The 27694-nt window shown below is 43.6% G+C and overlaps 5 protein-coding genes across 5 annotated transcripts; 2 read left to right on the top strand and 3 right to left on the bottom strand.

Moving 5' to 3' along the window:
• Positions 1-1146: 1146 nt before the first annotated feature.
• On the bottom strand, positions 1147-9371 carry LOC6581037 (V-type proton ATPase 16 kDa proteolipid subunit). Its single transcript, XM_015164575.3, has 4 exons — positions 9257-9371; positions 8357-8471; positions 2338-2527; positions 1147-2266 (listed from the first exon to the last, which is right to left on the bottom strand). The coding sequence occupies exons 2-4, from the start codon at positions 8439-8441 to the stop codon at positions 2062-2064; spliced, it is 480 nt and encodes a 159-aa protein (XP_015020061.1). The 5' UTR covers positions 8442-8471; positions 9257-9371; the 3' UTR covers positions 1147-2061.
• A 209-nt stretch (positions 9372-9580) lies between these two features.
• Positions 9581-11937, bottom strand: LOC6581036 (heat shock protein 75 kDa, mitochondrial). Its single transcript, XM_002006789.4, has 3 exons — positions 11674-11937; positions 9862-11614; positions 9581-9804 (listed from the first exon to the last, which is right to left on the bottom strand). Exons 1-3 carry the CDS (start codon positions 11798-11800, stop codon positions 9630-9632), a joined length of 2055 nt encoding a protein of 684 aa, XP_002006825.1. The 5' UTR covers positions 11801-11937; the 3' UTR covers positions 9581-9629.
• Positions 11938-12248: 311 nt separating this feature from the next.
• LOC6581035 (angiopoietin-related protein 7) lies at positions 12249-13748 on the top strand. Its single transcript, XM_002006788.4, has 3 exons — positions 12249-12482; positions 12542-13521; positions 13601-13748. The coding sequence occupies exons 1-3, from the start codon at positions 12366-12368 to the stop codon at positions 13725-13727; spliced, it is 1224 nt and encodes a 407-aa protein (XP_002006824.3). The 5' UTR covers positions 12249-12365; the 3' UTR covers positions 13728-13748.
• Positions 13749-14152: 404 nt separating this feature from the next.
• LOC6581034 (AT-rich interactive domain-containing protein 2) lies at positions 14153-20015 on the top strand. The gene is made up of 4 exons (XM_002006787.4): positions 14153-14614; positions 14686-15749; positions 15824-18780; positions 18844-20015. The coding sequence occupies exons 1-4, from the start codon at positions 14322-14324 to the stop codon at positions 19828-19830; spliced, it is 5301 nt and encodes a 1766-aa protein (XP_002006823.2). The 5' UTR covers positions 14153-14321; the 3' UTR covers positions 19831-20015.
• A 171-nt stretch (positions 20016-20186) lies between these two features.
• Positions 20187-21661, bottom strand: LOC6581033 (guanine nucleotide-binding protein subunit beta-like protein 1). Its single transcript, XM_002006786.4, has 3 exons — positions 21430-21661; positions 20857-21370; positions 20187-20793 (listed from the first exon to the last, which is right to left on the bottom strand). The coding sequence occupies exons 1-3, from the start codon at positions 21565-21567 to the stop codon at positions 20474-20476; spliced, it is 972 nt and encodes a 323-aa protein (XP_002006822.1). The 5' UTR covers positions 21568-21661; the 3' UTR covers positions 20187-20473.
• Between the last annotated feature and the right edge of the window lie 6033 nt (positions 21662-27694).

The raw sequence follows: 27694 nt of genomic DNA, 5'->3' as shown, positions 1-27694 counted from the left end.
GTATATGTGTTTGTGTGTGGATGTACAGTTATTGGAGAATGCAAATAGTGATAGCAATGAGTACAAACTGGCGCGCGGCAGCCAGAGCAACGACGCCTCACGCCCCCTTCAGGCAGACCATGCCCTCACTCCATAAAGCGAACACGACACGGGTGCTGCTACTTCAGAGGGATGGAGGCAACGCTTCCGCAGTGGGCGTGGTGTGCGTTTCGAAGCTTTGCTTGTTTTTTAATGTTGTCTTTTTGTGCATTTTTTTCGCTTATTGTTGTTGCTCTTGGGCTGTGCGCGAGAGTGAGTGTGGGCAGGTGTCTGGGCGTGGCTGGGCGACGCGCGATCTGCACGGGTTGGTCACCTCCGCTTTCTCAGCATCACGAATGCATCGGCGGCCAAGGGGCAGCACGCACCGCAGCCACGCCCACCTGCCACACTGCTGACGTTGTTGTTGTTGTTGTTGTTAACGATATACAAATTGTTGTTGCTATTTGCTAATATACAAATCGATTTGTTGTTGTTCTAGGTTTCTTTTAGCATAACTTCTAATTTGTTGGGATTTTACAATTTTTTTGTTGCATTTTTCTTAACGTTGTTGTTGTTAACGTATTTGTTTTTTTTTCTTGGTTGTTTGTTTATATATAGTTGTTTTGCTTGCACGACTTTTGTTGTTTATAATTTTGCTACATTTTCATGTTAATATTTTATACATAATATATATTTTATATATATATATAATATTTTTCTTTACTATACAATAACAGCGGAAAAATTGTGTGTAGGTGAGTGTAACTCGTTTTTCTTCATTTCTTTTCTATCATTTACCGTTTTATCATGTTCTTGATAGCTTTTGCTTTTGTTTATAACAACTTTCTCATGTTAATATGTATAATTGTTTATCATTTTCGTTTACATATATATAATGTGTATATATATTATGTATATCAATACCGTAATTGTTGTTTTTGTATTACAATTTTTTATGTATTTTCTTATCACAAAAAAATCATAATTATATATATATATAATTTATTATTATAAATTTTTAATATATTATTCGTAGAATTGAACAATAATTAAAAATAAACATAGGACTTAGTTACATTTGTATGCGTGTGTGTGTGTGTGTGGTGTGTGTGTGTGTTTATGATTGTATGTAGTTGGTTGTTGTTGTTGCAGTTGTTGAAGTATTGCCAAGTAGTTTTTGTTGTGTCTTTTTCTTATCGCCAACAACAACGTTGTCGCTTGCACAGTTGTCTCGCGAGGTGGCAACGCTGCAAGCGTTGTCACCGTTTCTATTCCTTCGCAAGTGTTTTTTCGTCTACTGTTGCTGTTGTTGGTATCGACATGTGATTTATTTAATTTAACTTTTGTTGTTGTTTGGCCCTTTTCGCTAAATTTGTTTCATTTGTTGTTGCAGCTGTATGCAAATTTACAATTGTTATGGGTTTTCTTTACAGAGTTCGTTAACGAATTTTACATATACACTAAACATTATTTAATAATAATAATGGAAAAAACAAATAACAAAGAGCACACGATTTGTGAAGCGCAAAAAATAATAAAGATAAAGGAAAAGAGTAAGAGACAAATTTGATATTTGATTACAACTTTATGAACTTAACTGCAAAATTGATTTGAACGGAAAAAATAAACTAAACTAAACAGTGGACCAGCAATTGATCAATTAACACATACATACATGATATCTCTATGCACATATGTATGCGTGTATGCAAAGTAAAAGCGGCAAATAACAGGGAATTATAAATGGTGTTGCTGTTGTTGTTGATGTTCTTCTTAATCATCATCATCCTTATGTGACGACAATGGCGGCGCCCAACTGTGCATTTACAGTCGTTTTTTTTAGTTTTTTGTTTTTGTTGCTATATACAAACGGCCACCAGAGTTGCCACCAAGTTTTGTTGACATTTGTTATTGCTGGATGGTGATTTGATTAAATGTGGTGCACGATTTACTTGCAGTTGTTGTTTTAGTTGCTCTTGTTGTTGTTGTTGATTGCTGGGCTGTTTGTCTACTTGTTGTTGGGTGTGTGTTGAATTGATTGATTTATTTCGTGTACATGTAAATGGCAACAATCAAGCCGTAGAGACCCAACACTTCAGCGAAAATGAGAATCAGGATCATGCCGACGAACAGACGAGGCTGCTGTGCCGTGCCACGGACACCGGCATCGCCCACAATGCCGATCGCGAAGCCGGCCGCCATGCCCGAGAAGCCGACGGACAGGCCAGCGCCCAGGTGAATGAAGCCCCTATTCAATTGAAAGCGTGAGAAGGATTAGCTTCGAGACTTGTCCACAGATAAGATATAGTCAATACTCACTTGTACAGGCTATAATTCTGGGGAACATCAAGTTGGCCGGCAATCAGGACGGCGACGACCAGACCGTAAATGGCAATGATACCCGCCATGACCACAGGAATGATGGATTTCATGATCAGTTCAGGACGCATCACCGACATGGCAGCAATACCGGTACCAGACTTGGCAGTGCCATAAGCGGCGCCGAGTGCTGGGGAATAAAGAAAACAATATTATATTTAGTACAAATACTACAAATACTAAAACCCTGTATTTCATCAAAGTCTATTTCCCCTTCAAAAATTGCTTAAGTAAGGTCCCATTGGTAAGCCTTGAATGAGCATTTGGCGTTATATAATGGTTATGATCATGCTTTCAAATACATGCATACGCACACATGTAGATCCCACACCGAAAATCATGTTGGCGTTAGCGAATTCTGTAAAACAACGTAACATTTAGCGGTCACATGACCCGCACTTCACGAAAATCGCTTACGTATGTACGCCAATACATATACATACATAAAATATAACTGCTCAACAGTCAGAGTCAGAGTTGTCATTTGAGTGACTTTTTCGTTTCGCTTCGCTTCGTTTGTTTTTGTTGTGCACACGCACACTCTCTTCTCTCATATTTGAGTTTGAGCCTACTCTCTTTATGATATTTATTTGATAAGGTCGAGCAAATGTGCTAGAGTTGCCAAATATCCGATGATTGTTATATACATACATACATGCATGTATACGTATGTATGTATATATTTTAAGTATGTGTGTACGTGTACTGAACATTGAAATATAAAACCAGTTTCATATGACCGATGGTCAATGGTATTTGTTGAATACATTTTCAAAACATTAGCGCCTGTGTGCGTGAAGCGCCAATAAATCGAATTAAAACACACATACAGTTATGTACAATAACTGCTGGTAGGCTAACAAAAAAAAAAAAAAAAAAAAAAAAAACAACTGCACATCTGTATAAATTATAAGTATATACATAAATAGATTTATATATGTATGCGTGTGTGAGTTTTGTGTGTGTGTGCATGTTTCAGAGTTAACGTTAATGCCATTTGTCGCTGCGACAGCTGAGCGAAGAAAAGAGATAGAGAGAAGAGTGAGCGAGCCACAGAGCTACAGTCACTGCCTGCGTTAATTGGCACTGTCATGTGACTTTCAATGCTAATTAACTTTTTCACTCAAATTGATATTCTATCGGTGCAAATTAAATGAAGGGCTCGCAAAAATACATACTAAACGAATCAAATCGTGTAACTTTTAAAAAATAAAAAATAATAGAATAACATTCTTCAAGCTGTCGTGTTTGTTATAAATTTTACTAATAAACAAATCGAGCTGACGATTTCTCTATCGTATCTACGTCATAATAACCGGAATATACTTGTTATTGTTTCCTTCTCTTTTTGCCTAATGTGAAATATGTACATATCTATGTATATATTGTCGCTATTCAATACTAAGGAACAGAAGCAGAAACAGAAACAGGCACAGAGAACACATTAATCGAAAGAAAATTTAAATTAACAAGTAAGAAAGCTCTAGTCGAGACTGCTCGACTACGAGATCCCCTGAACCCTTGGAGTAATAGCTATTTCAATCATTTTTCGCGTCTTTCAGCTTACACAAGAAACACGCACACACACACACACACACACACACACACACACACCTCACACACATATGCAGGCACACACAGGCATACACACACACACACACACACAGACATACACACACACACACAAGCATAAACACGCATGGGCGGCAGTGATCGCTTACTATGAGAAATTAATTGTTTAATAACTTTTTTTGTGGACGTACGATCTTCATGAAACTTTCAGATTATGATTATAACAAAGATATGCATGTAATTGCCAAAGCACAAGTCTGTAGTATTTGAAATACGTTTTTTACAAAAGTGAGGGTGAGGGGGTGAATCTAGAGGTGGGGGGTAAATTTTAACAAAAACCGAAATTGTATAAATTGCATATAAAAATACATTTAAAATTTGGAGACTCTAGCCATAAAGGTGTAGAAGATATAATTTTATAACTGGTATTCGATAAGGTTTTTTATCGATAAAAAAAGATCGGGATGAGTTATCGATTTTTAATGATAAACTTGATATGCGCGCTGTAATTACGGACATTTTAAAAAAAATTTGAAGTCTCTAGCTCTTATATCTTCGGAAATCGACGCGTTCAAACATACGGACAGACGGACAGACAGACAGACGGACAGGGCCAAATAGACTCAGCTCGTCGCCCTGATCAAGAATATATATACTTTGTGGGGTCTGCCACGCCTCCTTCTGCCTGTTACATACATTTCAACAAAACCATTATACCCTGAATTCCCATTTTCAATGGGTTCAGGGTATAAAAATTAGAATTGTCATCGTCTAGGGGATTACCAACCAAGTGTATTTAAGTAAATAAAAAATCCAGAAGCCAAGTTTGTTTTGAATTGAAATTAACATATTAAATCCATTGGCATGTTTTATAATCCTATTGATTTTTCGACTTCATTTCTACAATTACAATTGATATGTAACGCCCAAAGAACATCTGATCGATGCCTGGCTCATTACTTTGGCCACTGACTGTAAGAAACTAAAGGCTAGCGCGCACACGGACACATACTCATATGCACACATACAAAGCAAAACAGTTCCAAGCGCGCGCCATTTAGCTTTTTCAGCGGTTGCCCTGCATTCAAATTCGCAAATTTACATTAAGTAATAATTAAAATTTTTAATGTGGCATTGACTCGTTCGATTTCTTTTTATCTACTCTCAATGGTACAGACGCACGGCAGACATTCGCGTGGGCGCCGTTAGTGAACAATACACAAGCCGACAAAGAGGAAAGGAAGAGGAGCGAGCATAAAAACAAAAACAAACAAGCAGCACATTTTAAGATAAATATAAATGTGAGGAATATATGAAAGTATCAGGCGAAATGAATAAAGATATACGCATGTGTGTGTGTAACCAATATGCACACACTTGCATGCTCACATGTATATCATGTACAGCACAACAGCAACAAATTGAAGCGTCACAGTTGAGTGCGCGACAAAAGAACCACGATAGAACGAGAAGCGGACAAAGAGAGAAGAGAGAGAGCGGGAGAGAGAGCAAAAGAACCAGCAGCAGTCGCTTATCAAACTTTGCTCTGAGAGATGAGCGATGTCGACGCAGTGCTGCTGCTCTTGCTGCTGTTGTTCTTGCCGTTTGAGACAAGTGAAAAAGTAAAAGGCATTGGAATGCACAAACCAGAAGGAGAAAAAGTAAAAATTGAAGAAATGAAAAACATCTCATTCTGCATTGCTTCGCGAGTAGCTTAATGGCTGAGACATTGCGCTCTTCTTCTTGTAATCACCCACCTCATTTGTGATTATTTGTGTAAATTTGTGATTACAAATTGAGAAAATGCTTCATGTACGTCATCTCAAATTGATTAGATAATAGCCAGCACAGGACGTGAGCAAATGCAGGTTAATACATTAATATATGTATGTACATATATGTATATGTACTAATCATATTAATTAGGAGTTAATTTATTATTATAGAGCAGCGTTTATTGTATTATAGCAAGCACATACTCGCACACAATCGAACTTTTGAGTTTGCCACGTTTTATACTCTCTGATTCGCTCCCTCTCTCGCTCAGATAAAACAGGGTCGTTACTGCGCTCAAAACTCAAGCAGCTGCTTCTCCAATGGAAATTTTTTTATTTTTACTTAATTTTTTGCAAGTTTTAAAAGCATTGAAAAGTAAACATAAATCTTGCACGTGACATTGGCATACAAGTTTTTGTATTATTAAAATACAAGTAAAACAGATTCTTGCGCACATGTGTATGTACACTTTACTATTATTTTGTATGTAAATTTATCTACTACTATTTTGATACTGAGTTTGCGCAGGCATGTGGATGTGGGTGCAAATATGCGTGTGCATCTGACTGTGTGTATGTGTGCTTCTTGTATTGGGTACATTGTGTGAGCGTGAAGCGTGTTCTGAAATCGAAATAACGGGCACAAAAATAACAGTGTGCACTGATAAAAGCTTAAAAAGCAACGCCCATTGTGTGCGATATTGACAGCCAATGAGTCAGAATCTATCACAATTTTTGAGCTGTATCAGTCGACTGACTACAGTGCATCATAAAAGAGAGCTGACAGCTTGAGTGCTGCTAAAACTCACTCGCTCGCTGTTTTCCTCTCTTCTTGTGATCGTGTCAGCACTTCAATGGTGTTGCCAGACATTGTACATATATTCAAGCCGCTTGCAATTCAGTCTTAGATTTTTTCACTACTTTATTGTATTTTAATCTCAAAAATGAATTATGTTGTTGATTTTAATTACATAACCGTTGCGATATCATTGTTGCCATGTCACAAAGACGTCTTAGCGCTATCTAAAAATTTATATACACCGCTACGCTAATCACCAAAGTAAATATTAAAGCAAAGCAAACTCTGAGTTGTTGGTTTTTATTTTCAGGGAGGGGGAAATCACAAGACTGAATTTGATGCATGACATAATAATTATGTCATTGACTTGTGTCTTGTTTATTTATCCAGATACTTTAAATAGGTTACAAGCTTTATTTTGTATGTAAGAAACAATAACTGTAAAACCACCTGAAACATTTAGCATTGAGCCAATCTGTAAAAAGGCGCGTGCTACTCTTTAATTCTATTCTTCTTCGCTTTCGAAAAGAAAACATGGCTCGTTTATCTTATCGCCAGTCAAGTTATTGGTAAATAAGCCCGTGCTACTTATCAGCTAAGGTAGGTGGAATATACTTGTATGGTATTCGATGATAAGCCATAGAGAAAAAAACCTAGACATGTGATGCCTTCTGGTCATCGAGTCGATTGATCATGCAAGGGCTTATGAGGCAGAAGAAGGAGGTAAGAAGTGGCATGTGATTACGTTTTATTGTGATGATTGCTATTGTGCTTTAAAAACTAACAATGCAACTCGATTTATCATGTGCTTACGTAGTGAATACCGTGATCAGATATGAGTTGAAAATCATGTCGTATTAACCTATTTAATATGTTAATTTTCATGTTCTTCATTCCACGTGATGAAAATATAGCATTTGATGTCATATTAGCCTCTATATTCCACTCCCTTAACTATCAACATTTGCCTAACCGCTTATCTCCGGAAGCCCCATGCGTGCAGTTACGCTCTTTTTCTTTTTTACATTCATTTAAAAGACAAAGCAAGAAAAAATACTTCAGTATGGCAACCCCAAAAAGTTGGTCTTGTGACTTTGTGAGAGGTAAGCGCGCAAGCTTCGCGTCACAAACTTCAAATGTAATCTTGCACTCAATCTCACTCACACGTAGAATAGAGAGAACAATGGCAATGCTCTACAGAAGAGCGTGCGCAATTCTCTCGCTCTCTGCCATATGCTCTTTGCATTTATACGCCGCTCACTGGCTTTTGCTGTGTGTATGAGTAATGCCGTTTTTAGCATGTTGAAAAAATAAAAGCTGAAATTTTTGTATTTCGATGCTGCCATTTTGGTTTTTGCAACAAAGCAATTAAATGCGCATAACGCCTATACAAAATTTGAATATAATTGAATTTGTTTTTATGTAATGTAATGTGGCTTACTATTCTGTCTAAAATATGGAACTTTTCCCCTCTTTTTTGCTAGTCACGCGCATTGCGAACGAACTAAAACTCAACACAACACATGTACGACTGCGGTTATACATGTATGCATGTATGTGTCCGACTAAGAGTGTATTGAATTTTTGTACACTTGCCGCCGCCACCGCCACCGCCTGCTGCCTTTCGTCAGCAACAAACAAGCCTACGTACGTACATACAGACAGGTACTTTTTTTGCTGACTAGATGTTCTTCTAGCGTTTACGCCATACAATGTTCGATTTTTCTACGCATGCAGCGCTGTGTATCCCTTTTATGTACAAGCTCTGCCGTTTGGAGGGTATTTTGTAGATGACGAACTGGTTAAAACTTACCTGAGAAGATGATGGCGGATGCAGCGCCCATAACACCGAAGAAGGGGCCATAGATGGGATTGTCGATGCTCGTACTTGAAGACATTTTGCTTTGTTTTTTGTTGTGTGTTTTGGGCTACAAGATGAAAATTTAAATTTAATTTTTTGTTGATGATTTTCGTTTGTTTCACTTTGCTCTTTTATTTATCGGCGCGTTTTGCTTTGCAAATTTGAAAAAGTATTTTTATTACATATACAATATATGTATGTACATAAAAAATTTTCTTGCGCTACTTTTCGAACCACAATGCTGCTACGACGACGTACGATTTGTGAGTGAGCATGCCGAGAAAGAGGGCAAAAACGCTCACCGCTCGCTCACAATTATTGAATTTTATCTCGAGACTTAGAGTGCGTCTCTGAGAGCCCTTGTGTTTAGTGTGTCGAAGTCATGTGCATATGTGTTGTGTGTGTGTGTTTGAGCGCATGATGAAATGAGCTCAAAAGAGTCCAATTGGCAATGACAAACTTGCTGGAAAATTACACACAAGCACACAGTCACATGAGTTATTTCAAACTTAGTTTTCGAACACAGTTTTCAATATTTGAGAGTTCTTTTCATTTTTAAAGCAAAATCTTTTGGTACTGAGTCAAATTTATAGCTTTTCTCTCACCGCGCACACTCTTACTACATACATGTACCATTCATTGCCATTGGTGTGTCTGCATGAGTGTGTGTGTGTGTCGTGGCAGAAAATACTATTGTACCAATTTTTAGTAGGACTTTTTTTTTTTTGCAATTTCTGTATGTAATTTGCTTTTATTTAGTTCGCAAGTTGTCGCGGCAGCATCGTTACTACTTGACATGAATTTTTTCGATGGAGCCTCACATGACTCGATTGTTTCTTTTTTTTCACTCACGTGATTAGAAATCTAATTTAAAGCAACTCGCTTCTGTGGCTGGCCTTTCGGGTTTATTGGTGGCTGCTGCTGCTGCTATGCGACTAAAGCACGCTCTGCTTTTGGATACGGCACTGAACTCCTACGGTGCGTTTTCGTTTTCTTTTATAAACTTTAGTCACGGGGGCGGTTTTCAGCGCTGCTGTTTCATGTCTTATCGATGTTATTGTCGACTTTCAGCACTGGATATGTACCACCACGACAGAGCGCGATTTCCGTTGGTATTTTATGAACATACCAAAATTTTGATATTTATTTGGTATTTAGTATATTTAATAAAATTGATTAAAAGTAACAGTTTTTATATTTAAAATTTAGTTATTTTAGTGTTGCCTTAGTATTTTTCTAAAGCTTTGGATAACAGCGAGTTCATATTAGTGAGTAACATTCGTGGATCTTCCGCGAGGCCTGCGCCAACCATCGCATTGGCAAACAGTTGCTTGGCGATCAGCTCCGCCAGTTCTGGTTCGCTTGTACGCAAGGAAAACAACTTCTTTATGATGGGATGTCTGTGGGAAAATAACCGATTAATCAAAAAAGCTTAGGTATATACATTGGAGACTCACTTGGGATTGATTTCCAGCTCTGGCTGAAGTAAGGCAAAACGATTCTCTTCAGGAAGCTGGTGGCTTTGAGTGCGTATGAAATGTCGTGCAGCGGCCATTTCCTCAACGGTGATGACACAAGGATGTGTGTCCAGGCGCGTGGTAGCCTTTACTTTAGCCACCTGACCCTTGAGCTGGCTCTGCAGCCAGGGCAGAAGGCTGTCCACTTCAGCGCTACTAAGGCTGCCCTCTCCAAAGTCCTGCAGAGCAGCCGGGTCCTGCGACTGGTTGCGCATCTCCTTCTCAACGGAGACCAGCTTCTTGTTCTTGTACTGTGCCAGTTGCATGAGCACTAGTTCATCGTAGGGCTCATAACAGAAGAGCACGAGCTCGTTTCGCTTCTTGAGGCTTTCGTAGTAGGGCGAGGATTCGGCAAGGATGCGATTAGGGGCCGCCAGGTAGTATATATCCTTCTGGTCGGGACTGACTTCTTTGTAGTAATCGTCCAGAGAGATGCGACCAGTGGGCGATTTGGACGATTCGAAGCGCAACAACTTGGCGATTTCCTCCTTCTCTGAAGTGTCGCTGGACGTAACAATGCCCTCCTTTAGGAAGAGTCCATAGTCGCGATAGAAGGCCTCATATTCCTCTGGCTGCTTCTTAGCGCGCTCCTGCAGAAAGCGGATGACACGGCTGGAGATAACAGAGGATAGCTTGCGGATCAGACTATTATTCTGTAGCAGTTCACGGCTCAGATTTAGGGGAATGTCCTCAGAGTCGACCACGCCCTTGATAAACCGCAGCCACTTGGGCAGCAAGTGCTCCGTCTTGGACTGGATCAGCACCTTGCGCGTGTACAGGGCGACGCCCGTGGCTCCGTCGCGGGACATCTCGAACAGACCGGGCTTTCCCTCCGGGAAGTAGAGCAGCGCATGGATGCTCAGTGGAACATCGGCGTTGTAATGCAGTGTGAAGCGCGGAGAATCGAAACTGTTGCTTATGAAGCGATAGAAGTCTTGGTGCTGCTCCTTGGAGATGCTCTGCGGGTCCATTAGCCACAGCGGCTTGATCTCATTTGCTTGCTTGCCGTTCAGCAGAATGGGCGAGCCTACAAAGTTGCTGTACTTCTTGATCACGGTGCGGATGCGGTCCTCGTCCGCATACTCGCGGCAGTCGGTCTTCAGGTGGAGGACGATCTTGGTGCCGTGCTCGGCCTCCTCAGCCTCCCTAATGGTATAGGTTCCGCTGCCGTCGGTGGACCAGCACAAGCCAACCGCGTCGGGAGTGGCTGCTCGCGTGTAAACCTCCACGCGCTGGGCAACTATAAAGGCGGAGTAGAATCCCACGCCGAATTGGCCAATTATATTGGAGCTGGCTTGGGCGGGTTGCTGCTGCTGCTTGAGCTCCTCGAGGAACTGCTTGGATCCGCTGCGTGCAATGGTGCCCAAGTTGTTGACAAGTTCCTCACGGGTCATGCCAATACCCGTGTCCTGGATGATGAGCTGCATCTGCGGCTTGTCTGTAGTGATGCGAATTTCCAGTGGACGATCTCTCGCCGCCAGCTGCCCTTCATTTGTTGTGCTTAGGGCTGTGTAGCGGAACTTCTCCAATGCATCGCTTGCATTCGATATCAGCTCGCGCACAAACACCTCGTGGTCGGAGTACAGGGAGCGGGCGACAATGTCCAGCAATTGTCGTGTCTCTGCCTGGAACTCATGCTTGTCCAATTTCGAAGATTCCTGTGCAGCAGTGGCAAGCCGACGTTGCGGCAAAGCTGCAAGACAATGGCACATCAATCATGCTGCTCTGCAAACTTAATGTCAAGGCTCTCACCTGTCCTCGGTGACTGCAGCTGCTGCAGAGGCAAGCTTAAGGCAAAGGTCGCCGCCCGATGCGCTTGCCGGCATACCTGGCTCATTCGACGTGTCCTCAAGAGGAGTCCGTAAGCCCGCAAACTCATTATTAATTGATTTATTCACTGCACTGTCTGATCAAAAACACTGAAAACTTGGTACAATTTATAATTTGTATTCTGTTAAACAAAGTTGAAATGTGTTATTTAACTCTCTGAGCGCACATGTGTCTATTCTCGATAGGTTGTTATCGATTATTTATATTCCTTGCTTTAACTCCATTAACTAGCACTGGTTTTTAAATGAGTTTCTCTGGTAAATTTTGTAAAGAAAAAATAGTTGTTATATATTAGCGGTAAACAATATTTATTTAAAGTCGTACTCAACTACTATATTGTTTATTCATGTGTTGCTTTCCTTTAATTTTTTTACCACTATTTAAAGCAGAAACTTTTGTTTACTAACTTAATTTAGTATATTCATAAAATAGAGTTTGTTCCTATTTTTTTTATTTCACTTTTCATTATGGCTATAATATACCTATTGTAATAATTTGATAGTGTACAAATAGCACTTGACCTAGAAGCGATTGCCCATGCGACATTCTTATCAGCAGCTTAGAATTTCGCGTATATATAAATGATTTAGAGCCATGCAATTAGTTTATAATTTATGTTGCTGAAAGCAACGCCTGATAGCGCTATGCATTCATATAAGCATTTATATGTGCTCCTAATATTAGTTATAATTGTATCTATTTCCCTTTCCGACGACACTTTAAATGAAGAGGTAGGTAATTTGATCGTATTTAGTGAATCTATAGCTAAATCGTTCCATTTGTAACATAGCCTAATCAAGAAAACCAGTGCGCGCAGTATTGCTTAAAGGTTTTCCTATGGAACAGCGTGACAATGCAACAGAAATTGGAAGCGTGTGACAAAAAGAATTCGCAAATAGCGGCTATGCAGAGTCAGTTGGCGGTTTTGAAATTGAAGGAAAAAACATATGAAAGAACAATCATAGATAAGGACGAACAGTGCAAGAGCAAAGGAAAGCTCTACGATGAAGTCTACTCAATTAGGAATAAAGTGGAAAATCTGCTAGCCCAAACGGACAGGGAAAGCAAACACCTTGTGGAATTGTTAAAGCAACTGGAAGCTTACAGGCGGGCAATAGAGATGAAGGATGAACGAATAAAGTCCTTAGAGTCAACTTTACAGATCAACAGCTTAATGCTGGAGACTTGCAAGACGAATCTTTCTTCGAGTCCAGCGGCACTTATGATAATGGACTCCAAGCGAGAGATCCAAGCGAAAGTTTACGAATCAAGTTGCATAAACATTGGAAACTCCTCAGATATATGGGAAATCAAAGTTCCAGGAATTGAGCCGTTTCCGGTACCTTGCGACGGACGTATTGCAGGTCCTGGCTGGATAGTGATTCAGAGACGCGTCGATAATGCCGTGGACTTTAATCGAAGCTGGCAAGAATATAGAGATGGATTTGGTGATCTCGATGGCAACTTGTTCATCGGTTTGGAGAAAATCTATAGAATGACAAATTCCAGGCCACATGAGCTGTACATTCATCTGGAAAATTTCAATGATACTATCCGCTTTGCCCGCTACAATAATTTCAGTATAGGCAGTGAAAAGGATGCTTACCAGCTGAAGGTTTTGGGAAGATTCTCGGGAGATGCCGGTGATTCCCTCCAATTCGAAAGAGGTATGAAATTCACCACATTTGACCGGGATAACGACAATCGGAGCTTTGACAACTGTGCAATAGAGCGAAATGGAGGATGGTGGTACAATCAATGCTCAAGAGCGTAAGTATAAAATATAAATAATTTAGAATAAATTTAATTAAAGCACAAATTGTATTTAATTTACCAAATTTAAACATAGAAATTTAAACGGAAGATACTTGAAATATGAGGAGGACAAATGGGATGGCATCTGGTGGTGGAGTTGGCAAAAAAGCATTACTCTCAAATCAGTGCAAATGTTGATTAGACCAATCACCAAAAAATAATAAAAATATATAAATATTATATTATTTTAAATATTTTATTATTCTGCTCACGAAAAATAAAAATAATAAAGAAAAACGTGTGAGTATTTTGAATGTTACTAGTTAATTGTAATTAAATTAGGTTTGCTCACGATAGAATAAAAAATAAGATTACAATTTATTAAATTGTCGATATGTCGATACGTTTGCTTTAATAGTAATAATAATGATTATTCTTTCGCTTAACTAATACTATAATATATAAGTAATATTTAAGTATTCGGGTTATCAAATTGAATACTAATACATATATGAAATAATGATATTTTTAAAAAATTTTATACTCTTCCGCCAATAAGTGGAGCTGGACAATATATCGATTACCTGTTCGATTGTCATTTGACTGCAGTGTGTCACGATATATCGTTTCGTTTCCACACAGCATTTGCTAGATTCTAATTGCAACCCTGCATCTAAAAGCGCGTCGTCTTCGCGTTCTAGTTGTATTTATTGTTGAGTTTTTATAGTTTTGTAACTAATATAAGTGAGAGTGCGCTCAGTATTAGTTTATAGAATGTACGACTCGTGTTGCCTTTCGATCTAAATACCCAAAGTATGACGTCCATTGACAGCGTACGCGTGCTGCTGCAGTCTCTGCCAGCAGCATCGCCTGCTGCTGCCAACAACAACACGCAGCAAAATGAGTCGACGCCGGCAAAACTTGGCGCTGCGGGAACCCCTTTGCGCGCGAGAAATATACAGCAACAACAGCTACAAGCACAACAGCAATTAAATTTTGGAACGCCCGAAAAGTCACAAGCTGGAGAAGCACCTGGAGCTGAAGAACAGCAGCTGAGTGCTCCGGACGAATTCTGGCGTGATTTGCATCAGTTCCATGAGCGGCGCGGGTAAGCGACTGTCTGGCATGCTAGTGCTAGGTTTTTAGCTACTCATTTACTGATTTTCTGATTTCCCACAGCACCCCACTGACGCAGGCGGCCAAGATCAGTGGCCAACATGTGGATTTGTATCGACTATATCAGGAGGTCACGGAACGCGGTGGCTTCAATAAGGTCAACATGCGCGACGAATGGGACGAGGTGTACAGCGCGCTGGATACGCTGCGGGATCGTTGCGTGAACGGCACCGCTGGCATCAAGCATATCTATCGTCGCTATCTGGACAAATACGAGCGCCTCAACTTTCTGGGCGAAGATCCGGACAAGCTGGAAGCCTTGGAGGCGGCCATCGAGTGTGTGGAACTGGGCACCAGCGCCAGTCGAGTGCGCTCTCGCAACTTGGCCGGAGGGGCCATTGGAGGTGCAGGCGGCAGCTTGACAGGAGGTGGCCTGGGAAGCATCTTTGGCATGGGCCACTCCACGCTTACGGCCGTGCCCATGGCGTACAACCAGCGCCAGCACATGGTGAATGCGGATCGCCGTCGCCAGTACAAAATGTCCACACAGCTGCATAAGCACAGCAGCTACGAGAAGCTGCTGTTGTCGCTCATATCGCCGCTGCCCAACGAACAGGACTTTGCCATCAACGTGTGCACTCTGATGGCCAACGAGCCGCGTTCCACTCTGCAGCTGACCGAGTGCCCCAAGCTTCTGGACGTCCTGCTCGCTCACCTGGGTGTTTATGCGGACTACAGCATGCGTCAGCTCTTCCAGCACGGCCACAACAATAGGGGCACGCTGGTGCGGAAGCATTCTAAGCTTAATTTCTGGCGGGATTTGCTGTACGACAAGCCTCAAATACTGGACCTCTATACGGATGAGCAGGCCTGGCGGGACAACGGTCTGATCAGCAAGGACAGCGATCCCTTCGACGACTCTCTGTTCCAGTCCGATGAGCTCGACTTCGAGCTGGACTTTCTGAATCTGCGCCGCAGCCACGGCACAGACGAACGCATTGGCCAGCGCGTGCTACAAATTGTGCAACTGTTAAGGAGCTTGAGCTTCCATCAGGAGAACGTCACGTTGCTTGCGTCCAATCGCACGCTCTGGAGATATCTGGTCATGGGCGCCAATGTGCGGTGGAGTAAGTGTATAAGATAGACACGTAGTCGCCATCTAATAGCCATGCTCTAACCCATCCTCTGCGTGTCTTTTCAGGCAACATTCACATTCAGGCCTTGGAGACGGCTGGGAATCTGGCGCAGCAGTTCGAGTTACTCGATCCCGCCACAGACGAGTTGTCGAGGAATTTGCTGGCCACGCTGTGCGAGGGCGTCGAGTCGAATGACCGTGCCGTGATAATCAGCTGTCTGGAGATCCTCTACAAGCTGTGCGGACGCGAGGGCAATGCACAACACATAAATCGTTGTCTCGGACTGGACTTTTACCATCGTGTGATGCTATTGCTGTCGCTGACGGATGTAATGCTGCTCATCTTCACCCTGGAGGCGATTTACGCGCTGAGCACGTTGGGCGCACGTCCATGCTCCATGCTAATGCAGGTGCGTGGGCTGCTGGATCAGTTGGTAGCTCTCCTAACTGTAGAGGCGCAGTCGTACGGCGCTGCGGGCTGCATATTGATGCGGGTGGTTGAGGTGGTGCCGGGCAACATATTGTCCACAATGTCGCAAAACATGCCCAGCTCTCAGATGACGCCGCTGATGACGGTCAAGCAGCCGCAACCGCAGCCGCCAGCGGCGATTCCATCGCTGCCTCCGCCGGCACCCACACAGGTGCAGGTGCTGCCCCCACCGCCGGAGACAGTTTCGCTGCCTGTGACAGCGCCTGCGCCTGCGTCAGCTCCTTCTCCTGCTCCTGCTCCTGCAACTGTAGCTGCCCCTGTTGCCATACCTGCGCCTATGCCCCTGCCCATGCCCAGCCTGCCCCAAGTGCAGCTGCCAGTGCCCAGCCTGCCTCAGGTGCAGCTTCCGCCACCACCCACCCTACAAGCACCGGCTCCACCTGCGCCAGTACCCACTGCAGCCACTACAATAGCGCTGCCCGCTGCGCCATCTGCGCCGCAGAGCTTTACCCACGAAGACGAGACCTATGCGCTGGCCTGGCTAGGCGCCACTTACGAGCGGGCCGGCAACGGGCACGATTATCGCGTGGAGCAACAGGAGCTGTACACCATTTACCTGTCGCACTGTCAGAAGGCGGGCAAGCATTCGGTGGTCAACCGGGTGCAGTTTCCGCGTCTCGTGCGCCTCATCTTCAATGCAACCGTCGGACCCGCCATCGTGCGACAGATGGACGGAACAGAACTCCCCGGCACACACTATGTTGGCATAAGGATGCGTGCACAGCCCTTGCCCATGCAGCACCAGCAGCACCAGCAGCAGCAGCATCCGCAACAACAGCAGCAGCAGAAAGTTACACCAATACCTGTCGCCATAGCTGCGAAGAAGGACGCAACTGTGGCGCCCAAGTCAGACCCATCAAGCGGCGAGTCGGGCGAGGATGTCGTTGCCTCGCCCACACCCAGCTCCTCGGTGATTAAGAGTCTGCTGGCGAACAAAGTCAACGAGCGACAGCTGAAGCAAAAGGCGCAGGCGCAGCCGCCCGCTCTGGTGGCCACCACCGCATCCTCAACTGGCTCGCCGGCCGGGCAGCCCATCAAAGTGACCTCCACGGCAATCAGCGCATTCGTCAATAATCCGCTGATGCAGCACACCCCCGTGAAGGTGGGCCAAACCACCATAAAGCCGCTGCATCCGCAGCTGCCCATGGAGAAGAAGCCAATGACGGACTCGGCGCCCCCGCCGCTTGCCCCTCTCAGTGGCTCCAACGTGCTGACAAAGGACGCGCAAGGACGCACAGTAATTATACAGTCCAAGCGGAAGCTCACCATCGATGAGGAGCAGAACAAACGGCTGGCCTTGGATGGCAGCAACGCGCCCGCTGGGAAGGATGACCCTCAGGTGACGCCCTCCAAGAATGCGGCTAATCTCTATGCGGACTTGGCTGCCTCTATACTGGAGGATGAGGATCTGGATGATGTGCCGCCGCTGGCTGCTTCCAGTCAAGAGCAACAGCCCGCGCCACAGCAACAACTACAACAACAACAGCAGCAGCAGCAACAGCAGCAACAGCAGCATCAGCAGCAGCAACAATTGCAGCTAATCTCCAAGGTGCACCCGACCCAGCGGCAGCTCATCTTTCCCGCTGGCAACGCGCCGGCGCCGCCGCCGCAGCTGAAGTTGGCTACGACAGCAACCATCAAGACGGACCAGGGCCTGCAGACGGTACCGGTCATACTGCAGCAGAAGACGGAGCAGCAGCAGCAGCAGCCGACGCAGACGCAGTACGTTCTGGCCACCAATCAGCAGGGTCAGACCTATTTGGTGGCCCAGCAGTCGGCGCCGGTGGCACCCTCGCCCAGTGCACCCGGGGCACCCACTCTCCTGGTTACGCAGACGCCGCAGCAGCAGACGAAGACGATCATCATTTTGCAGCAGCCGCCGGGCGTGAGTGCTAGCAATGCGCCCGGCACACAGAAGGTCATCATGACGACAGCGCAGGGGCAGCAGGTGCTGGTGACGACCACCACGGCGCCAGCGGCGGCGGTGCGTCCTGCTGCCCAGGTCCAGCAGCAACAGCAGCAGCAGCAGCAGCAGCAAATCTTTATAAATCCGCAGCGTGCAGTGTCCGCCGCATTGGGAGCGGGCCAGATGTCGCCCTCGCTGCTCTCACAGCTGAATCAGATTCCTGCCACCATAAAGCTGCATCAGCCGCAGCCGGCGCAGGCCGCGCAGCTTCATCGGACCGGCATAGTAGCCAGCAAGGCGGCACCAATACCTCAGCTGCAGCAGCATCAGTCCATCATACAGCAGCACATCATCTCGAGTCCCGCAGCCGGCGCGGAGAAGCGGCAGCTGCTCTTGGGTGGCATCAAGGAAACGACACTCATCACCCAGACGCCCGTGACGGCTGCCCCACTGCAGCAGAGCCAGCTCAACTCGCAGACAATCATAACCACCCAACCACCGGTGGGGGCCACCTCAGTCGTGGGCGCTGCACTGCAGCAGCAACAGCAGCACATTCGCAATGTGCTGGAGCAGCAGCAGCAGCATCATCCCTCCATCATACAGCAGAAGATAACGATGCCCATGGCGGTAAGATTGAGATTGACCCTGATTGACAATGTGCAGTGCTAATAAAATCTATTCCCGCTGCAGCTTACGGATGCGGCCAAGGTGAAGCCGGCTCAGGCAATACCCGTTGCCAAGAAGCCAATGCCGCCGCCCACGCCAGCGGCAGCTCCTGCACAGCAGCATCCGGTGCAAATGCCTGTGCTGAAGCCCACTCAGCAGGCGCAGCTGGAGAAGCCGTCATTAATAGTTGAGTCGAAGCCAGCGGAGCAGCCAGCAGTCACGGCTGCAACAGTTGCCAGTCAGATGCCATCAGCAGCAGCGGGAACAGTTGTTGCCACAGCAACTGCAGCGACCACGAGTGCTGTGACCCATGCTAATCCCTCCGCCGCTCCAGCTGTGAATGCTGTGAGTGCTGTGAGCGCTGTGCCCGTGGATGTGAATTGGCTGTTCATTTGCGATTGGCGCAACTGTCCACGTCGCAAGTTCAAATCGCTCAACGAGCTGCAGCATCACGTCTGCAATGTGCACTGTCCGGACCACTTGGACCCGGGCGCCGAGATCTATTGCCAGTGGGGCAGTGGCCCCAGTCTGTGCGACAACATAGCGCGCAAGCGCTACTCGCTGATGACGCACCTCGTCGATCGTCACTTGGCGCTGGACGACTTGCGAGCCAGTGTGCAGCGACGCCTGGCCACGGGCATCCACAATGTGTCGCCCGCCCAGCCAACGGTCACCATAGTGCGCAATGTGGGCAGTGCCAACGCGCCGGCAGCGGCGTCAGCGGGTGCTCCAGCTACTGCAGCCACTGCTGTGGGAACCTCTGCTCTGCAGGCGATCAAGCGGCACTCGGCTGACTTTCTCAACTCGAAGGAACTGATGGACGAGAACGAGGGCCCAGTCACGAAGAGCATACGGCTTACGGCTGCGCTGATCCTGCGGAATCTGGTCAATTACTCAGTGACGGCCAAGCGGAGCCTGAAGCGCTACGAGCCCCATCTGGCCAATGTGGCCTTCAGTAATGTGGAGGCTAGTGGCGTTCTATCCCACATACTACACGAGCTGAGCCAGTAGCTCCTCCTCCTGCTTCTCCTAACTAACTGTCTATATATATAATATATATATTGTATATGCATACACATAAATGTATTTTTCTACACCTCTCGCTGGGCTGCTAAAGAACATTTTTTTAAACAAACATTTCTACTAACTAACGACACTATTAAATGTGAACAAATTAAATGAAATAATGAAAAGTCCACTCTGTATTGGCCCTTGCAATAATTCATATTCAAGATGCTGAGTAAGTACACATCCTTTCCATGAAATGACAATGCGAATTGAAAATATCTCAAGTTAAGTGATGTATGGCTTCGCAAGTATATTATGTATATTATGTTGTTAGTATATGTATTTTGAAACTGAAAGAGTTATTTTGCTAATTAAATAATTTATTCTTTCTTCAAATTCAAATAATATAAATCTCATGTGAATCGAGTCTAGGGATTAATTCAACAATTCTATAGATGTATATGAAAAATGTCTATTTGTGGGTATATACATACATATAACTATATATATATATGTATATAATTATTTAAATAATAACTAATTTATAGAGTTGTCCAGGAATTGTCAGTCGCTGCCAGAGGAAGAGCTGCTTGGCAGAAAAAGAGTTGAAACACGCCAACACGCTAGGACAGATTCGTGTGAAGATCTAGTTATACAAGTCCCAGAGTGAGATTTGCGCGTCTCTGCCGGCGGCGGCCATGATGGGTGCATTCCACATGGACACCGGCTGCGGGGAGTAGGCGAGGTCCATGACGCCGCCTTGCTTGTGCTGCGTCAGCACGGCTAGCGGTCGCAGGCTCTTCCACGAAAAGATGCGTATGCGTCCGTCCCAGCCGGCGCTAGAGAAGACCTTTTGATCGGAGCGAATGCGTACGCAATTAACGCCAGGATTCTTGATGCACAGCTCGGATCCGCGCTGTAGCTGCATGGATTGCCTCTGATAGCTAAATGTTGTCAATTTATCGGCTGTGGTAAGGGAATTTGATATTATTTTAAGTGCCTTAATAACATCTCACATTGCTTGCTTACCAGCGCTTCCAACTATGCCTCGATTTGTGATGTGATCATAGTCGACAGTTAGAGCCTCCGGCGCGAGTTCAGTGACATCAATCATGACGCCGCTGCTCAGATCCCAGGTGAGAAAGTGCCCAGACTCGTACCCGGCGAGCAGAAACAATTGGGACGCGCACTCGAAGGGCTTGAAGCAGGTGACGCTGCCCAGCTTGGGCAATTGCGGATCATCCGCTATGAGCATTTGTGTTGGCGCCGCCGGATCCGTTACGTGCAGCACTCCAATGGCCGCCTCCTCGCACGGATAGAATAGTAACTGTTCATTGGTGTTGTTGGCATTTATGTGCAGCGCTGTGCGACAATACCCCAAATGATTGCCCGGTATGCTGCGCTCCTTGACGTAGCTGCTGTTGCTGATGGAGAACGTAGTAATCGTGCCGCCCTTCTCTTGTGTGATCAGGTGCTCTTTGGTATGATGCAGACTCGTAATTGGCTCGGTGCCCACCTCGAAGTTCAGTGCCGAACGATTTGTCTAAGCATTTGTCATGTAATTCGTTATTTTTGTCATTGCCCTGTTCTGTTGTCGCTCACCTGTAGATCCCAGAGAAACACTTTGCCTTTGAAAGTGCCTGCCAGCAGGCGTTCGCTTTCGTGGAAGCATAAGGAGTTCACGGCGCCCATTTCCGGGGAACGCAAACTGAACACAGGATCAGGGGGTAACACAGCCATTTTAATAAGAGAATTGAAATTATTAAATTTAAGCAAAGTGCGTCGCGTTTTAATGCCGATAAGATAAATAAAAGATTGTGTGGTATGTTGTGGAGGCGAGTCGATAACGATATATATATGTGTATTCATGTTATTTGAAGGTGCCCGCCAAATATTAATAAGTTAATATACCATAATAAATTAATATGCTAAATTAATATTCCATAATCTATATGACTAAACGGCCAAGTACTTAGACGGCATATGTATTCAACCAATTTACTGAACATCTGTGTATATGATACCCGTTTCTCGATAAGTATGTATATACATATGTAAATAAAATTCACATAAATGCTTACAGTCCATAAGCATAATCAGCTGTTCTCCTTGTAACACAGTTTAACCGCTAGAGGTCGCTGCTGTGTTGGCGCGTCATAGGCACGTTTCGAAACAGCTCACCAAGGCGATGAAACAAGAAATAATTTTTTCCCAAGCAAATTCTTATCAATTCACAGCACAGCCCTTAAGTGAAGTTAAGTCGTGAGATTTAACTGAAAAATATCATAAGAATCGCTAAATGCGCACAAAGAGCCAGCGGCTATTGAAAGCATAGCCGTGTGGCTTTTGCGGACTTTACCAGCGTCCAGCGTCTGTGGCCTAGGCGTTAAGGCAGCGATCGTAAAAAGACTTGTCAGTGGTACTTGGCCAGTGTGTAACAGCCTAATGCGAACTTAAAAATAAAAACAAATAAGAAACATACATTGAGAATTATGTGCCCAAAAAAGATCGCAAAATAAACATGCTATAAGCTCGTTAATCAACGCTAAGTTGACAGCTTTAAGTTGCTATACCAATTTTTTTCTCACTTTTTTTGTTATATATATTTTTATCAACAACAACAACTGAGCGCGCTTGAGACTCCTGTTGTGTCCGAATGATTTAGTATACGCTGTGTTAGGGCCGGCCAGAAAGGGGAACGAGCTATTTTTAATGCTCCGAAATTATGATTTCATTTATTTGGATTTGTGCTTGAAGCAATTTGATTTTGCATTTCCATATATCTAAACTATAATCCTAAAGCTTTATAGCTCCGCTGCTTTATGAAGTGCGGTGAGAACCGAGAAGTTCAAATGATTAATTTTTAGATACTAAATATAGACTAAATATATTGTCTTAAAATTTCATTTTATGTTTGTTTCAAAAATGATTTGACTTCCCCGTGAAATATATTGGCTAATACATATTTTCTTAGGTCACACAGTTAGATCAGTTAGACAGCTGCTTAGTACCTGAATTTTATGTGGCATTCATGTGAGCTGCACGAGTTCCATGAATCCTTGGCGAATCGCTTTTAAGTGCTGGATGATTGGACATTCCTGGCTGTGAGATCCCATTAGCTTCACTGGATGCTCATATTTACATGTAATTGTAGTTTTATTAGGGCGCAACAAGTTAACAACTTTCACGAAGTGCTGAGGGGATTCCTTGGCTGGCTGAACGTGGCTAAGAGTTCCTTTAACGGCAAAGCCGATCGTAAAAAGTTAAAACCTCGCCAGAACACACTGCGAAGTCATTTGCTTTGACTGCGGCTTGTATTGGGCCGGACAGACGTACGGACGGGGGGAGGGACCGAGCTGAATGGAGGAAGACGTGCCATAAATCTTTTTGCCACAGCGTCGAGGTGAGGCGTTTAGTGGCCAAACTATTTATGCATGTAGCTATGTGGGTAATCCATTTGAAATGGGTCAACAACTGCAACTGGCGACTCCTTAAACGATTCGCCTGACCCAAACCGAATCCAGTTTCAGTTTCTGTTTCTGTTTTGGTTTCAGTTGAGAGATGCTTAAAACATATTAGCTTGTTACCTTAATGAAGTCATAAATTTTCGCTATCGCATTGGAGCATCAGCTACAGGTTTCTAAGGAATTCCAATTCCTCTATCCAGATTATTTTCATAAAATTTTTGTTCTTCTGTTTTTGTTGTTGTTGTTGTTTTTGTTTTGGCACACATTTGCGTAAGCATATTCAAAATCCATATATGACCAATGCTCGATAGTTAATCAGGCTTAGTTTGATATATGCTGACAGCGTCGACCTCTGGTGTAGGCCGCCAACTCAGCCCACTCTCAGGAATGAGGAGGGAGGAGACATCCTGCTGTGCCTGTTCCGCGTATCTGGGCATCCGTTCCGAGCTATGAAAATGAAGTTATCACGCGACATACAATGGCTCCCTCCGCATTGCTACCTATAACTTTATACGGCTGTCATTATTAGCCAGGGCAATGAAATGGGCCCCAGCGCATGCTGCCAACTTATTTATGCGCTACCTTAATGGACCCCATTTCGCATCAGAGTCTCTGTCCTGGCCAGCTTCGGGTTTTCCTCTTTGTGAATCTGGCGTTTTTATGGCATTATGTTTTGCATTGCCCATGAATCATATTGAGCGCATGTATAACGCTCAATACGCTCCCAGGCACCATGTGGGCATCGATATAAGCCAAAGGTGTTGGAATTTTGATTTGCTTGCAACAATGCAGCATGGCATGAACTTAAAGTCCCATAAAATAAATAAGAGAAACAATATTATCAAATCTTAAGTGGTATATAGGAGAGAAGAGAAACAAACACTCTGGATTCATCACAAAATTTAAGTCGACTTCTTATAATATAATAATATCCAAACGTACTTCAGACTTTTCTTAATATGAAACCAGAATAATCAAATCTTTAAATACCAATACCAGTATTACGATAATAGATTAGACGCCGCTCTCTCTTAAAAGTCCTCTAGCTCTAGTCAAATCTCAAGATCCAAAGAGCATTCAATATTATGTGAAAAATAAAGTTATTATTAAATTTAAAGATAAACTTGTTTAATTCGCTCTACTACAAGAAGGCTTAGATTCATTAGAAAAGTAAAAACTCAACGATATTTAAAATTTCCAAACTTGAAGTTGCCAAACTTTGAGGGACAGAGAGGAAGAGACAATGCCAGCAGACACGTTTTGCTCTCTTTCTCCTCCAGCGCAATCAATTAAAACATCGACGTCTATCAGCATTATTATAAATCAAACGATAACATAAAATTGACACTAAAGGCGTTTCGCCCATTTTTCATGCGACGACGAGATTAAGCCTCCAAATTGTAGATTGTAGCTCCAAGAAAATTAAAATATTCGACAAAAAGAAAAAAACACACACATAAAGTCACACTAGCTGAAAAGTGTGCCCGAAAAAACCCAAATAAAATAAGAAAACTAGAGCTGCGCTTTGTTTTTATATTTTTATATATGCAAATTGAACGTTGGCCAAACTAGACGGGAAAAACTGGTCGGCACGCCAAAGTGCTCGGTAATTGATCAATTTCCGTGGCGGACAGACCGGAATATCTGAAATCCAAATCGAATTGGTAACAGCGATTCAATGCCGGGTCGGAACATACTACGTAATAGACTATATCTAATTACGTAAGATCAGATAGTTTAAATGGAGTATGGAAATAAAAACTATAATCCATTCGTATTCCAAATATCATGCACGACCCAGAGCTGGACAGGATCTAACATACAAATCTGAAGTGTTGAGCTGATCGGATGAGTCGACCGGATAGGAAGACAGACGCGCGATTCTGATTACAGCTTGAAATAGGCCTTATGCCTATAAAATATTTTGAATTTAAAGATGTGCAGATCCTGGAATCTCTGTCGAGATATGTCTATTCAAGAAATTAGTACGTGGTAAAAGCACAATCATTAAATAACCATTAAAGCAGCTGCTGTCTAAAATATGATAAATTGATTATTTTTCCTACTTTAAATTGGTTTAATATTATTAATGAGTAAATTTATGATAGACTTTCTCAAATGGGATATGCTATGGGTTTTGTCTTCAGAGTGTCACATTTGCTTACGCAAAATCAGCATACCCTCCTTTTCAAATTTTCAGCGAATGCAGGGTATATAGAAAACGAAACATATTCAAGACCCGCAGATGATAAAATGATGGTCACTTGATTTTCAAGCTGATTTATGCATCAAAATTATTCAAAGAGTAGGCACGCGATATATACATACATATATATGCATATATATACGTGTGTATATATAGACATAACTTTAGATTTTTAGCTTAATGAAATGGCGCTTCACATTGAAGACAATAGCTCAGCACGAATTACCATTTAAAGCTACAAAGCTTGTGGGTGCGATTTCTGTATGTGTGTGTGTGTGTGTGCTGCACATCTGCTCTCACCTACGCAGCGACACTTTCCACTCGAGCGGAGAGCTGAGTGTGAAGCTGAGCGTGGCGCTGTGTGCCAATCAGACGCACTCAGCCAAAGTGCCAATCAAGTGTACCTGATGCTGGCAGTCGGCGCACAGGACAAAAGGATCATAACAGCACACTGGCCTGGGCCTGAAATCGAAACCTTGTCCGCTAGGTGTCAATAACATTGTATCGCCTGATTGCGCTCGCGCTAGAGATGGCACCCATCCTCGCCGATTATTGCCACATGACACGACACGGCACATGACTCCAAACACGATGCACACACGATATCAGTTAACACGCCAGACGCTGTCTGCGATGATTAATCGACACGCACGACTTTTCGATGTCTACATTAAAAGCTGTTCAAGAATTAGCCTTTACTCATGTATATATTCACATATACATATGTACATACATCATACATATTTATATATGTATGTACGTATTCTTAAAGGCAGTCATAGCTGGGGACTGCTTCGTTTTAGATCATTTGATTAACAAACTGAATTCAAGAAGTTGACTTGAGCACTTCATTGGTTTTGTTTCACATATTGATTATTATTAATTTATTTATTAATGTTAACTTTTATTTACTTACATATTTACGTATATAAGTGTATTTTCCTAATAAATTCGTACTTTGAATGCATCCATTTAAAATGGAAATAAACGAAAATATGTAAAAGCATTAGACAGAGGCGGAAAGCGCGTTCGTCCCCATGGCCAGGACGACAACTTGAGGTGATCTCTTCAGCAGTCATGCAGCTGTAAATGACCTCACTGGATAAGTTAGCGAAGATAATTTCTCTTGGATCATGCTGTAATTGCCGTTAGTCCGTCTTACCTCTTGCTTACGGATGTCGATGTTATTGCATGAATTGAAAATAAAAAGTCAATAAAATCAAAAAAAGAAAAGGGCAGCAGATCAAGTTCATGCATGGCACGTGTGCAGTGAATGAATGAGAGAACTTTAATCGTGTTAGTATTAAAAAACAATCGATGTTTGGCTAATTGAAAGCCCAGCATCGATGCTATGATGATCATTCCATGGCAACATCGATGTTAAGACGTTGATATTTTTTGCGTTCATCATCGATAATAATCGAACATCGATCATCTCTACTCCTGCTCCTTTACGCTAGATAACCTCACGTCGAGTACTTACCTTTAGCTGGTGTAGCTGGAATGTATTATTTTGGCTGTCATCAACTATAGATATTTTCTACGTACATTACTATTGTGCGCGACTTTTCGGACTTTCTCGTGTCACGCGTGCCACCTCCTGCTTGATTGGGTTTGGGTCTTTTCCATTGGAAGTACTGATTGCTTGGCTTCTTGCCAATGCCTCTCCTTGTGCATGAGGCAGCCTTACTCAAGGCTCGACAATATTCCAATTTAATTGCGTAAATTAAAGCTGTAAATAATTATGCTAAGTGCCCTTTAATGTCTCAAAATGCAGCTCATTTGCAAGTGCGCACAGTTCATGCATGTTGCATGTTGCATGTTGCGGCAACAGCAGCAACAAGAGCCACAGCAGCGCATCAAGAGGCATGCCCCCGAGCAATGTAATCATTTTCGACTGGCGACCGTCCTCGACGGTAAACATTTGCTTCTGGTCTCCTCCTGGGCAACCTGTTGGCAGAGCTGCAGCTCTTGTTGTTGTTGTTGCAGTTGCAGTTGCAGTTGCTGTTGTTGCAGTTGCTGCTGTGGCTGTTTGCTTGCCTACGCACTACTTTCAATTATCAATTATTAAGTTAATATCTTCTTCAGGCAGTCGAAGCTACCCTCGGGTGTCACTAGATTGTTCACTCCTCCCCCTGTCCCTCTGCCATATCATGTGTCGCGCCCGGCAAGTGTTAATGTATTAATTTTGCAT

This window comes from Drosophila mojavensis, unplaced genomic scaffold, assembly GCF_018153725.1.
Source record: "Drosophila mojavensis isolate 15081-1352.22 unplaced genomic scaffold, ASM1815372v1 contig_81, whole genome shotgun sequence".
In the NCBI taxonomy this organism is placed as follows: domain Eukaryota; kingdom Metazoa; phylum Arthropoda; class Insecta; order Diptera; family Drosophilidae; genus Drosophila; species Drosophila mojavensis.
This window is presented reverse-complemented; position numbering and strand designations above follow the sequence as displayed.